The 13,827-nt window shown below is 41.3% G+C and overlaps 1 protein-coding gene across 1 annotated transcript in view; it reads right to left on the reverse strand.

The window, feature by feature from the left end:
* Window positions 1–13,827, reverse strand: part of LOC139470319 (ankyrin repeat and KH domain-containing protein mask-like) — a 47,982-nt gene that overhangs the window by 15,619 nt on the left and 18,536 nt on the right. The window contains 1 exon segment of the mRNA XM_071252689.1: window positions 13,599–13,605. Within this exon segment, the coding sequence (XP_071108790.1) occupies window positions 13,599–13,605 (7 nt within the window).

The raw sequence follows: 13,827 nt of genomic DNA on the forward strand, positions 1-13,827 counted from the left end.
TATGTTACAAGCAATCAGTTTTCATATTTGTAATTAAATTATCCTGAGAAACATATGATTATAGTGGGCAGGCAGGTTTTGGTCAGGGCTGGCAAGTATTTCAGCTAGCCAGTCCTGTAGTCTGGCTGAAATTTTTGGGTGTTTCATGCCCTGGCTTAATGACGTAATCAAAGCAGACGCTTCCCAGCTCACTGAAGACATCAAAGCGTTCACCACTTGTCGCTGAAGTTATTTTACCAATTTTACACGATGTAAGGTATTCAATAAGTAATGAAAACATACGTCAAAACTTACCTTTTCACCAATGCACATTTTAATCAAACTTGATCTGATGATAATTTTGCATTAGAACAATCGTATGAACCAGTCTACTGTTTGTAAACTTCCTGCATGTCTGTAATGTCATGTGACTGATCATGTTGTGCATCTATTTTTAACTTGACTGTCATGGAGTATATACGCAATTAGGTGACGTTAACAAGATGGCGCCTGATCGACTCGTCTAGCATGGGCGGGGCATTATCACGATTGAATTGACAAGATGCGGTCATTATTTGACTATCCAATTGTAAACAGAAATGAATGTGCTCATATATAGGTAAGACTTCATTTAAGTGCATTAATTGCGATTGTAATTAGATACATAATGAGAAATTCTAGGGGCGTTACCTTCTGCAGTTCTGGGCGAAACAATCACATGCTGACCGCGAAGGAGGGTACCTGCTGCTGCTGAAGGCGTTGCAAGTCTCCGGGTGGCGCGTCTTCTCTTGGGTTGACTTTTGATAGCTTGACGAGTTGTTCAGTTGACTTATGATCGCTTTCAGACAGTCTAGATCAACCGCATTTAATTATTATCATCTTCAAAGTGTTCGTGTCCCAGCGATTCTGCCAGTCACCTTTTCAAGGTCTTTGGGGTGGATATAATGGAGACGCAGTCAACTCGGCCCGAGGAAAAACCGAAAAGCTATTTATAGCCTTGTCCCGCGGGCCATATAAATGAGCAATTTCATTGGTCAAAACGGACCAGCGAAATTCCAAATAATATTTTAGCCACATTATGAAAGACCTTATGGAATTAATAAGCAATAGAACTACATTGATGAACTTGTACACGGGAAAGCTGCAACAACCATATCTCTGTGGTGTTCCCTGTAAACGATTTTGATGACAGATCAAAACGGCCTAATGTTAGAATGGCCTCAAAAATAGAAGTCAAAACGGCCACACACAAATAAAGACAACAAACTCAATTAATATGTCACATTAAAGGGGCACTGATCTAAATCAATTCCCCGGGACTGGTTTTGCCTTTGTTATTGTGTTTTTCCGTGAGTACCCGGATGATATATAGCAGAAACCTAGACTAGTTCGCGACCTGTGTTGCGCAATTCCTACGTGCATTTGTCACTTTTATTGATCACATTGATCAATAAAATGAAATACAGTATTATACATCGTATTAAGTTGACGCTGATTTTTACAACTCACCACTAAAAACAATGAAAGGTTTCAACATAAGGATAAAAGTATATTACAATGTATTACTAGTTAGATTATATAAGTGAGTGAGTTGGGTTTAACGCTGCTTTTAACAGTATCCCAGTTATGTTACGGCGTGTCAGCTTTATGTGGGAGGAAAGCCCGAAGTGATGCTGGTCTCAAACCGACGAGCATGGGTATTGTGCTGACAAACCTAAAAAAATAATCGGGACGAACCGGGATTCGAACCAACAATCAGAGGTTTCTGGCGTGCTCAAGGGACGCAACTCTGCACAGCGAATCGCGGCGCCTTAGACGACTGGGCCACCTGTGGCCTCCAGATTATATAAGTGGAGCGGGCGTGTGCCTGTCATTTCACATTTGATTACATCAAGACCAGCTTTCGTGTGAGGATCACTTACCACCCCGGATTTCCAGCCTTGGCCCATCATGAAAGCTTGCTGCGGATAGATGAATATTATTATCACTGAACCTTTGGCTTCAACACTGACATCGTACTTTGTATTTGATACTGCCATTGAATATTGGACAACCACTATATTGTGTACTGCCATTGTAATTGATGTACAGTCATTTGTAATGATTTGTAAACCTAGTTTATTATGTATTACAATTGTTGATTGTATACTATTTGTTGGTTGTTTGGTTAAGTTCTTTAACGTACAGAATCTGGGCGAACATATTGTTCCAATTTGGGAATCGACACGCAACAATCCTCAACATCGGTCAGCTTGAAATGCATCCCTTGACATGTTGGTGAAAAGCACCAGAAAGAATGAAATCAGTGTCTGCCTTTCTCAGTGAACAATTCTTTGCGTGACTCATGTTCGTCCCATCCTGTTCGATTGATACATCGCCAATGAGACTGAATGCCTGTGTTATTGGTGATGTACCAACCTAACAGGATGTGTCCTTTGTGGACTACACTTCCACAAGCTTCTAAGTCATGCCAAGAGCTTCTCAGATGTAGTTGTAGAGTCTGAGAAGGGGAGCAGAGCAAGGTGTGCCACATTAATTAGTACACCGCTTTCCAAATGTGGTGGCAACACTGATCACATGTAACTGTTCCTAGACAACCAAACCATTTACAGCATATTTTCAAAAAGACAATTTTTGTTCATTAAATATATAGTTACTATCATTGTATTTACATAATGAGTATATACTTGTTAGAGCTGAATTTTAGGTATTTGTAGTTCATTGAAAAAGTAGGGGATATTTCATTTTGCGATGATACTTGTAACAAATGCAAATGAATACGTGACAAAGTAATATAGATCCCTACAGAGGAATTATTTCCAATGAAATTCGGCAATGGCAACCCCAGGATCTGCACGTGATGCTAGTAATGATCATGGGGGTTTAACACCAGATTTGCACGACTTTGAATTTGAAGGTTATACCCACTTTGGAAGGAAATTTGAAGGTGGAAACATCAGTTTAATTGTTTTGGAACTCAGTTACCAAACGGGTGACATGCGCCGACTTACGCAAAATGAAAGGTTACGTGCCCTTGGCATGCTACAGGTTGGTACAACACAGACCGTTGTGGCACGGACGATGAACGTTTCATAGTCTGCCATAAGCAGATTATGGTCCAGACATCGTGCTACACATTCTGTTAACGATAGACGACGCTCGGGTCGACCAAGGGCGACAACTCATGCACAGGATCGATTTATCCGTACTTTAGCCTTGAGAAATCGTGTCACGGCTAATCAGATTAGAGCTCGACTACAAGCAGACACTGGTGTGAGAGTGAGTGCCCAGACGATCAGAAATCGACTGCACAGAGGTCATTTACACGCCCGGCCTCCTCGCGTCATTCCATGTTTGAGAGATCATCACATTAGGTCAAGACGCCGTTGGTGTCTGGATCGTCAACACTGGGATAACTGACGTTGGAACAATGTAATTTTTCAGATGAGTCAAGGTTCACTGTGGACTTCCTGGACAGGCGTAGGAGGGTGTGGCGTCGACGAAACAAACGTTTCCATGATGTTAACGTCATTAGACATGATCAATTTGGGGGTGGATCTGTAATAGTGTGGGGAGGCATCACTGCTGCTGGAAGAACGGACTTACATGTTGTTGCCGGACGTGTCACAGGCCAGTACTACCGGGACAACATCTTGGCAGCCCATGTTGTGCCGTTTGCACGTCGTCATGGCCGCCGTTTCATCTTCCAGGATGACAATGCAAGATGTCACAGGGACAGGATTGTTACAGATTACCTCCAACAGCAGCATATGACCACATTACCATGGCCAGCGCTGAGTCCGGACCTGTCCCCCATCGAGCAAGTCTGGGACATGCTTGGACAGCAGTTACGTCAATGTCAACAACGTCCTACCATTGTCCAAGAACTTGGTGCTGCGTTGCTACAGGGGTGGAATAACCTTGACCAAAATGACTTGCAACGCCTCGTAAGGTGTATGCCACGTCGTATCCGTGCCTGTCCAGCCAACAAAAGGGGGTTACCTGCTATTGACTTTGCTTTCATATCATGGCAACTTTGCTGTTTGATCCTGAGTTTGGTTTTGCCTTTAGTATGAAAATCTGTGCTTCATTGTCAGTACGAAAGGCGTGGAATAAATTGACAAATGTTCCCTTAATGTCTTTTCGTCATTTATTTCCTCTTTGGGTTCACAATTTCCGTGTCATAAATCTTGTAAATCCAATATCCCCTACTTTTTTTAATAGTATACAAGACCTTTTTCAATATATATATATATATGGGATAAAACTTCTAAAAAAAGTAGCTATGGGTATATATAGAGAATCTCACCTGAGTGTCTCTTGACATCAAATATATCAACGCAAGTTGATAAAAGTGGAAAAACTCCAAGGCTTGCCAACGAATTCTTTCCACTTTTATCAACGAGTGTTGATATATTTGATATCAAAAGACACAAGGGTGAGATTTTATTTATCATCCAACATCATTCTTTCAACTTTTACAGTTTCAATGGTCTGCAAAGCATTGTGATGCAATTTCATTGCAGCGATATCTACATTGTAGATATCATTTGATCTCACCCAGGCGATATCTCCGGTGGGAGCCAGTTTGGGATGATAAAGTGGACACTATCGCATCGCTAACGCTGCATCGTCTCGTTACATTATCCATGTCGCGCTGTAATAGGCATGAATAGGTATGGTTTAAGAGACATGTATCAGACGTGATTCTGGAGATAATATTGTCTCTAAGATATAATTCAACACTTCAAACTTTGGCCAAATATGAATCAAGCGTACGTGAAAGCATTCTGAAATTTCAATGCCTTGTTGACATTTCCAAGTGACAATGTTGATTTATGCTCACTGTCAAAAGTAACTGCGATATGTATAGTTAGATTCGTATATATATCATAGAGATAATGCCTATGAAAATATTAACGTTTTGGTTTTACAGGTTGATTAATGGTTTATATTGTGTAAAAATTACTGACTTTCATGCAATTATCTCATTCCAAGGGACCGTCGTTTCAAGTTTGAGATTTGTGACCTTGATGCACATGACGAACCAGCGAAGGATCAAGTAAGACGGAACTAGATGCATCTTGCAATAAATAAACTGGATTGACGCATTTGTACATTCGTTTCGTTGTGTCTCATGGCAACTGACGAAGAATCAACATTTGACTTCAAAGCACTACCGACGTTAGCCTAGTGGTTGAAGCGTTCACTCGTCACGCCAAAGACCCGGGTTCGATTCCCGACCTGTGTACAATACATTTCTTGTGTCCCCCGCCGTGATATTGCTGGAATATTGCTAAAAGCGGCGTAAAACCATACTCACTCACTCACTACCGACACCATGAGCTTCTGTCCATGACGTCACATCCACGCCTGTTCCCCAAGTCATGTGTTGTGACGTCACATCCACGCCTGTTCCCGAAGTCATGTGTAGTGACGTCACATCCAAGCCTGTTCCCCGAGTCATGTGTAGTGACGTAACAACCACGCCTGTTCCCCGAGTCATGTGTAGTGACGTCACACCCATGCCTGTTTCCTGAGTCATGTGTAGTGACGTCAGATCCATGCCTGTCCCCCCGAGTCATGTTTAGTGACGTCACATCTATGCCCCTTCCCCAAATGATGTGTAGTGACGTCACATCCACGCCTGTTCCCCGAGCCATGTGTAGTGACGTCATATCCACGCCTGTTCCCTGAGTCATGTGTAGTGTCGTCATATCTATGCCTGTACCCTGAGTCATGTGTAGTGACATAACATCCACGCCTGTTCCCTGAGCCAAGTGTAGTGACGTCACATCTATGCCTGTACCCTGAGTCGTGTGTAGTGACGTAACATCCACGCCTGTTCCCTGAATCATGTGTAGTGACGTCACATCCATGTCTGTTCCCCAAGTCATGTGTAGTGCCGTCACATCCATGTCTGTTCCCCGAGTCATGTGTAGTGACGTAACATCCATGCCTGTTCCCTGAGTCATGTGTAGTGACATAACATCCACGCCTGTTCCCTGAGTCATGTGTAGTGTCGTCATATCTATGCCTGTACCCTGAGTCGTGTGTAGTGACGTAACATCCACGCCTGTTCCCTGAGTCATGTGTAGTGCATCACACCCATGTCTGTTCCCCAAGTCATGTGTAGTGCCGTCACATCCATGTCTGTTCCCCGAGTCATGTGTAGTGACGTAACATCCATGCCTGTTCCCTGAGTCATGTGTAGTGACATAACATCCACGCCTGTTCCCTGAGTCATGTGTAGTGTCGTCATATCTATGCCTGTACCCTGAGTCGTGTGTAGTGACGTAACATCCACGCCTGTTCCCCGAGTCATGTGTAGTGACGTCACACCCATGTCTGTTCCCTGAGTCATGTGTAGTGACGTCACATCCATGCCTGTTCCCCGAGTCGTGTGTGACGTCACACCCACGCCTGTTCCCTGAGTCATGTGTAGTGACGTCACATCCATGCCTGTTCCCTGTGTCGTGTGTAGTGACGTCACATCCATGCCTGTTCCCTGAGTCATGTGTAGCGACGTCACATCTACGCCTTTCCATGAGTCATGTGTAGTGCCGTCACATCCATGTCTGTTCCCTGAGTCATGTGTAGCGACGTCACATCCATGTCTGTTCCCCGAATCATGCGTAGTGACGTCACATCCATGTCTGTTCCCCGAGTCGTGTGTAGTGACGTAACATCCACGCCTGTTCCCAGCGTCATGTGTAGTGACGTCACATCCACGCCTGTTCCCCGAGTCATGTGTAGTGACGTCACATCTATGCCCCTTCCCCAAATCATGTGTAGTGACTTCACATCCATGCCTGTTCCCCGAGTCATGTGTAGCGACGTCACATCTATGCCTTTTCCATGAGTCATGTGTAGTGACGTCACATCCATGTCAGTTCCCGGAGTCATTTGTAGTGATGTAGGGACTAGTAGTTAATAACGTGAATTATAAGAAGTACTGCCAAGCCATTAACTTTCTATGTCAATGTGACGATTTGTTTACAGGTTGTTTGTTTGTCTGTTTGTTTGTTGTTTAACGCCGCACTCAGCAATATTCCAGTTATCTGGTGGCGATCTGTAATAATCGAGTCTGGACAAGGCAATCCTGTGATTGATATCACGAGCATCGATCCACGCAATTGGGATACGATAACATGCATCAACCAAGTCAGCGAGCTTGACCACCTGATCCTGTTAGTCGCCTCTTACGGCAAACATTTCGGGTCTACTGTATAAGAAAATACATTTGAGTGAGTGAGTATGGTTTTACGCCGCTTTTAGCAATATTCCAGGATTATCACGACGGGGAACATCAGAAATGGGCTTCACACATTGTACCCATGTGGGGAATCGAACGCGGGTCTTCAGCGTGACGAGCGAACGCTTTAGCCATGACGCTACCCCACTGCCCCGAGATACATTTGATATGCATTATACGAACCTGTAAAGATCACACCAGGAAAAGACGGTTGTGGCGTTGTACAAAACGATCTTAGCGCTGAGGTGATCGTAACTACCATAACTTACATAGACTTACGACAGTCATAGCACTGAGCTTGTTTTGTACAATGGCACTCGGAGTACTTTTCAGCAAACACCGACAAGATGATTTAACGCTGCATAGGTGTGTAACAAATCGAGTCTGAACCAGGGGAACCAGGGAAACCAGTGACTGATATTATGAGCAACTCCCCACGCCCTGGGGGTTCGATGACACACAATCAACCAGGTCATGGAATCATCTATAGTCGCCTCGTACGGGAGTGAGTAAGTACCGTTTTACACCGTGTTTAGCAATATTCCAGCAATATCACATGGGGGTATCCAGAAATGGGCTTCACACATTGTCCTTTTCCATATTTGCATTTTAGGACTTATGACAGCTAATGTAAATGTAAGATATAAATGTGTCAAAAATGTTCACACATAAAATAAGATATACTATTAAAATAAACAAGTGAGGTGAGGTGAAATGGGGTTTAAGGTCCCGGTCAAGAGCAACCTGCATGCATGTGTGTGTGTGGGTGGCTGTTTGTACTAGTTAAGGCTTACACTAGCCAGAGACACCATGCTGCAGTTTAACACAGATACGGGAAAAACTGATTTTGGTTAAAATTCCTAAATAGCAAAAGGCACCACTTAAGCCCTTGGTTAATACATGTACCAAGTTTGGATGAAAATTCTCTCACGGTTTTCAAGTTGTGCTACACAAAAGACACCTAACCCCACCCATGTCCAAATTGTTTTAATAGAAATCAAGAATTAAAAATAAAAATTGTAAAAATTACAAAATAGCAAAAGGCACCACTTGAGCATGCGACTGATACATCTTTCAAGTTTCGATCAAATATACTGAATGATTTCGAATTCTTTCGCGAAAACGAATCCCATCCTCCATGAAGTCCAACTTCTTTCCATAGAAATTTAAAAAATTTTTTTTTAAAAATCCTTAAATATCAAAAGGCACCACTTCAGTATGTGACTGATATATTTGCCAAGTTTCGATCAAATACACTGAATGGTTTTCGAGTTCTGCCCCGGAAAGGGAAATGATTATGGACAGACAGCCTGGCCGATCTCTATATCCCCCAGCATTATGTGCAGGGGATCCCCACCACCCCCATCCCGGGGGTGCCTTCAAAAAGGCATCAAAATCGAAAAAAAATCAATCTCATGAAGCAGCTGTCGACATGGAAATGTTCTTACACTTATTCCTGCCCTCTTACACAAAACAAAATCCTGATTAAAGAGATTTGGATGTTGTTAAATAAATGATGTATAAAGGATATGATAGGCAGCATAACAAGTTCATCACAGCAATTCATTCAACAAACAGCTATGTATGACAGTCCACCAAACATATATGTAGGTATAATTAGGCCGCACACATGCACAAGCATTCCAATGGACATGCAGTAGCCTACATGATAGATAAGCCTGTGAAGATCCTGAATAGGTCTTCACCTAACATGCTTGCAGTAAGAGGCGACTGATGGATCGGGTGGTCAGGCTTGTTGACTTAGTGGATGCATGTCATCGTATCCCAGTTGTGTAGATCGAGTGGATGCATGTCATCGTATCCCAGTTGTATAGATCGAGTGGATGCATGTCATCGTATCCCAGTTGTGTAGATCGAGTGGATGCATGTCATCGTATCCCAGTTGTGTAGATCGAGTGGATGCATGTCATCGTATCCCAGTTGTGTAGATCGAGTGGATGCATGTCATCGTATCCCAGTTGTGTAGATCGAGTGGATGCATGTCATCGTATCCCAGTGGTATAGATCGAGTGGATGCATGTCATCGTATCCCAGTTGTGTAGATCGAGTGGATGCATGTCATCGTATCCCAGTTGTAAAGGTCGACTGGATGCATGTCATCGTATCCCAGTAGTATAGATCGAGTGGATGCATGTCATCGTATCCCAGATGTGTAAATCAAGTGGATGCATGTCATCGTATCCCAGTTGTGTAGATCGAGTGGATGCATGTCATCGTATCCCAGTTGTGTAGATCGAGTGGATGCATGTCATCGTATCCAAGTTGTGTAGATCGAGTGGATGCATGTCATCGTATCCCAGTTGTGTAGATCGAGTGGATGCATGTCATCGTATCCCAGTTGTGCAGATTGAGTGGATGCATGTCATTGTATCCCAGTTGTAAAGGTCGATGCTCATGATATCAATCACTGGTCTGTTTGACCCAGACTTGATTATTTACAGACCCCGGTCATAGAACTGGAATATTGCTGAGTGCAGAGTTGAACAAAAAACAAACACACAAACATGATAAAAAACATTCATATACTTTCAAACAATGACTTGATAAATACACAATGCAGACAATGTATACATTTTCTAAATAGCTTTATGTCCATATTTACAATATTCCTGATTATTACACATGGGATAATCATACAGATAAAGGTTACAATATGCATATAATTTGAGTACACAGCCATTACTATGAGATCCAACATATCACAGATCCACAGATCCACAGACACATTCAGGCTCATCAAATCCCTCACTATTAACAAACTCACAAAAATTAGATTACCAAACGTAATTTAATACAATAAGGAAGATAAATATACTTTTAGACACAAGACGAAGTTTAGTAAGTAATATTAACATGAGACCTGATCTGTACTGTGGGGCAATGAAATGATTGTGACAAATGGTGACAGTTGTAAAGATGTCTGGTGACACAGATATTCAAATCCACCAATCAAAGCAAAGAACTAGTCTGAAGTCCTTCGATAAAGACGGTAAACCAATGACACTTTAATGGAAAAACCTGACTGCCCTTAAAAGTAGAATGAACTAGCCCTATGACCTGATCAAGCTATGACACTTATATACCTGTTATAGAGATAGACTGACAACTATTTACAATGTGTAACAAATGTTATATTTGGGATAACACTTTCTTAGTAAAGTACAGATTCTAGTACTTTTTGGGTGGAGTCCCGTCCGGGACTCTAACCCACACCTGCCAGGGTGAGGCACTTAATCCCCAGCTCTCAAAGCCATCTAACACACTCAGCCACCGAGGCTTCCACAAAACTGGTAGTCTGGATCACATACTTTGAGTACCCCTCTGACAAGTGTTAATTGGCACGGCTCCCATGGCCGAAAGCTATGAATACACAATGCCATTTAGAAAGTGGTCAAATGTAACAAATGTTATATTTGGGATAACACGTAAGTGTTAAAACCTAATGCATTTTCCACTATGTAATGTGGTCTGTTACAATAAAGAAAAACATATAGTGTGAGTGTGTTGGGTTTATTGCCGCTTTTAACAGTATTCCACTTATATCACGGCATGTCAGCTTAATGTGGGAGGAAAGCCCCAAGTGATGCAGGTCTCAGGCGTTTACCATTTCGGTGAAACCCACAAGCACGGGTATGGTGCTGACAAACCTAGAAACATAATTGGGGCGAACCGGGATTCAAACCCACAATCATAGGTTTCTGGCGTGCCCAAGGGCGCAACTGTCCACAGCGAATCGAGGCGCCTTAGACGACTGGGCCATCCGTGCCCCTCAGGAAACATATATAAACTCATTCAACTAAAAGAGTATTGTTATAACAAACAGTCACAACCAGTAGCATCTCAATCATGATTGTGGCACCAAACAGAAACTTATCCTCCATATTATCTACACAATATTTCACCTTCATCTCTATGACATACATAATAATTGATTATTAAAATGTTCAATTCATACCTGAATGCCATCATCAATAATGTAATCTCAACATTATATTGTATCTGCATACATGTATTTCATAGAAAGTATTTATATAAAATGCGACAGGCAAAATCATCCCCTAAACGAAAATTCAGGCACTGAGGAGATGATTTCGCCTGTCATTTAAGTCTGTTTTAGCTATTTACATTTTTCACAACTTATATTGGTCAAACATTTGTGATCAAGTATGACCTAAAGTATTAAAATTCCTTCAGTCTGCAGAGTGAAGAAGTTAGCTGAAGGAAGAAATTTGATTTCAAGGGATACTTCCCTTATTATCTTGATAAATAATAATAATAATAATAATAATAATAATAATAATAACAACAACATTTGCACTGCGCCAAGTTTCATTCACAAGTGAATGCTCACAGCACTACTTGGTTAGTAAAACAGTCAGGACATGATGAACACAGTTCGGGTCAGGTCTCAGTATTTCTAGCACAGACGTGTCTTCTGTCCACACTTGGGATGGGTGACAGTTCCAGTTGTATAATCCCTATCATTTCTTTTCATTACTGAAACTAATTAATGTACTTGTTTGAATTCTGATGTCATAAAGAACCCTGATATACGACAAAAACAAGATATGCCAGCAACAAACAGCTGACTCTCGTAATGTGGCAAATGAAGGGACTTATCCAAGAAAAGTTTCAATTTTTTAATTGTACTAACTACACTTCATAAATCACAATTCCACACAGCCACCAAGTGAAACAAAACTATTCACAGATATTATACGTTTCAAACAAGGCTCAAGAATTCATGAGGCAAAAAATAAAATAAATTCAACAAAATATTGCAATCTTATTAATTGGACGGTCAAAGATTATGAAAGGACGTTCCGACGTGAACTGTAATGGGATGTCCTCAGATCTTTGTTTAGCAGTAGTGAGAACAAAGATCTGATTTTAATGTGATTCCAAACTATTGTAACACCTCTTTTTTTAAATCTGATACAGATGAATTTCCAGTACTCACTTGTAAAACAAGAGTCATCAGAAGGTGACATATCTCCCTGCTCTTTAATATAAGCCCAATTGGCCATCCAAGTATCGAACACATAATTTGTCTCCATGGAAACAGGGGGGAAATTTTTCTCAAATTTTCAAAATAAAGGCACTTCAGGACATAATTGATAAACCCGGCATGATTTGTTTAAGAATGTTTCATGATTTTCAAACTCTGCTCTGAAAACAACATACACCAGATCAGAGTTAAATTGCTTTCCTTGAAGCATAGAAAAATAAGAATGCCCAAAATGCTGATATAGCAAAAAGCACCTCTTCCGGATCTGTTTGAATTATCTGCAAAGTTTTGTTGAGAGATATTATACGGTTTGTGAGTTCTGTTCCGGAAACGAAATCCACCCCCTTTTGAGACTAGGTCCAACTTGATTCCATGGATACAGGGAAAAATAAAAATGTAAAAAATCCTTAAAAAGCAAAAAGAACAACTTCAGGATCTGTTTGATATATCTGCAAACTTTTGCTGACAAATCTTTAACGGTCTTTGAATTGTGCTCCTGAAACGATGGACGGACGGATGAGGTGTGAACTATATCCCAACTATAATAACACTACACACTTGATCATCAGGTACTGACACCTTTGAAATGATCTTTCTAGCTATCAACAGTTACAAATATGCTGTCATATTAATGAGCTGGTTGTTTTCGCTGTAAGTAATGGTGAAAACCAATTAGTGTCAGCAAGGTACATGTATTGTCTTGTGAATGCTTTGGTGACAAGATCCTTTGTTGAATAGCAATGTCCTTTCCATCCATCAACATGATCAATGCTTGAACAAGACACAAAAAACGTATTCGATGTAATAAGCCCACTAGAAATAGGGGGCTCTTATTAGAATATTATTTTGGTGAAAAAAACAGAGTTGAAAGATAAATTTCGTGGTTTATGCTGACAGCCTGAAATGTTTATGTACGATAGATAATTTTGTCCAGAATTTAATTCCCCATAATTAACTGTGCATATAACACATGAGTGTGTATTATACACGAATAAATGTCTTGTGTACGTTGATCCATCGGAAGGGGTGCTAACTGGGATCGTTCACTAGCCAATATATTAACAAATATCGCCGTGGGCGCTTATTTGAGCGGGGCGCTTATTACGTCGAATACAGTACTTTCTTTGTTTACATTTTTTGTCAGTTTTATTCAATTCCAATTTGTAGCAAAACAGAAGCATTGACAATCATTGCATTCACTTGCTACTGGTCAATGACAACTACTATCATTGGATTTGTACTGGTCCTCACAACAGTTTAATTTTAGTGTGAATTTTGAAGTCCGAAGGTCAAAATAGACCCCCATGAGCTAGGTACCAGCTTCGAAATTAGGACACATTTGCTAGTCACACGAAAGACCTGGGTTCAATTTCCCATATGGGTACAATGTGCGAAGCCTACTTCTGGTGTCCCCTGCCATGATATTACTGGATGATTGCTAATAGCAGCGTAAAACCTTACTCACTCACTCAAATACTGATATGTAAAAGACATAGTCAGGACCCAACAAAAGCATCTACTTATCTGTGATTTATAGCTATCTAGTATCTTGTTGTCCTCTTTG

Source organism: Haliotis cracherodii, unplaced genomic scaffold, assembly GCF_022045235.1.
Source record: "Haliotis cracherodii isolate W230 unplaced genomic scaffold, xgHalCrac1.p SCAF_20, whole genome shotgun sequence".
NCBI classification, from domain to species: domain Eukaryota; kingdom Metazoa; phylum Mollusca; class Gastropoda; order Lepetellida; family Haliotidae; genus Haliotis; species Haliotis cracherodii.